At 28.4% G+C, this 1,477-nt stretch overlaps 1 protein-coding gene across 1 annotated transcript in view; it reads right to left on the bottom strand.

Moving 5' to 3' along the window:
- Positions 1 to 6: 6 nt before the first annotated feature.
- The window catches only part of LOC110026082 (actin-depolymerizing factor 5-like), a 2,896-nt gene continuing 1,425 nt past the window's right edge, over positions 7 to 1,477 (bottom strand). The window contains exon 3 of the mRNA XM_020726870.1: positions 7 to 839. Within this exon, the coding sequence (XP_020582529.1) occupies positions 689 to 839 (151 nt within the window). The 3' untranslated portion in view covers positions 7 to 688. The remainder of the gene's footprint in view (positions 840 to 1,477) is intronic.

Raw genomic sequence — 1,477 nt, 5'->3', positions numbered from 1 at the left:
AAAAAAAAAAAGAACTTCTTAGGAAGATGCAATGGGAGTTATAAATATGTTATTTCTAAAAAAATCAAACAACAACTTTCTTATAGCCAACGTACTTTAATAAGGCAAGATAAAAAAAAAAACGTTTTTTGCAACAAAGATTTCTATAAAACAACAAGAAAGAAGTTCTCCAGAGCTAAGGCTACGACTTAAAACATGAAGCTGACAGAAAGTTGTCTCAAACATATCCTTAATTTGACAATAAAACTTCTTTTTTTCATTTTCTTACACTCAAATTTCCAATCCAAACAAAGCTCCGAACTATCTAAAACCCCAGAAGTTATAGATGAAATTGGAAAATTAGAAGAGGAAAATTAATGCCGCCTGCACTTAAACATACATATAAGAAAATTTACATACATACCACACAATTCTTTCATATTTACATATCAAACACCCAAAAATTGATATTTACGCTTATTACACCTTCATTTCATGAAACTATGCATGAAAAGGTGTATTTGTATTTCCATTTTTAAAAAAAAAGTGATGATGATAAGTTTTTATAGGTGGTTAAGGATTTTGAGTGGCATCCATGTGAATATTAATATTTAGGTGTTAGATATATAAATACATAAAAATTATGTGGCATGTACGTAAATGCACCATAACCTTGGCTATTTATTATATATAATAGGAAATAATAAAATCACAGGGCCTTCTCTTTGATGACATCAATGCCCATTTCAGAAGGATCAGTAGCTTGCACTTCATAGTGGACACCATCAAGCACTCTTCTTAGCCCTTGCTTTGAGGTTGCATACAGAATTTTAGCCCTAATCCTTGATGCAGTAGGAGACCTTCATACAGAAATAGTAAAGAGTATTTAAGAGAATAGTTAATTAGCTCATACTTTAAACATTATTATCTTATTTTATATTTTGTTAATCATAATTAATTGTATTATAATTAATAATATTAATTAAAACCTTATTAACAATAGTTTAAATTTTATTTCTGTAAAGTTAAGATTTGCCTTTTTTATTTTTTTGACTTAGAAGAAGAGATCTCTCCAAAAGTAAAGTTGGACAATAATGACCACGTTTGGCTGTCAATTTTCAACAGCTCTCTCATACCTAACTTTGAATGCCACGACTTTTATTTTTTTCCAACCCATGTCTCAGGGTTTGTTTCGTGCAACTACAATTTATTGATAATCTACTAATGAGCAGTTGAGCTAGATAAACTGTTGATCAACAGCTAATTCGGATAAGTTGGTTAGTTGTTTGATTTGTGTTGTTTGAAAACAATCGATTTGCAGTTGATTATGAATAAATGATCATTGTGAATAATTTATATAACTAACACGTAAACTTCAATTTATACGTACATACCAACTTATCTTTGATTGAAGAGGTTCATTTCATTTTTTTTTAATTTAAAATAATAATATTTTTTATGTGCTATGAAAGATACGATATATATATATATATATATA

Source organism: Phalaenopsis equestris, unplaced genomic scaffold (genome assembly GCF_001263595.1).
Source record: "Phalaenopsis equestris unplaced genomic scaffold, ASM126359v1 Scaffold000349, whole genome shotgun sequence".
Classification (NCBI taxonomy): domain Eukaryota; kingdom Viridiplantae; phylum Streptophyta; class Magnoliopsida; order Asparagales; family Orchidaceae; genus Phalaenopsis; species Phalaenopsis equestris.
The sequence above is the reverse complement of the archived record's forward strand: the minus strand, read 5'-3'. Positions and strand labels throughout refer to the sequence as shown.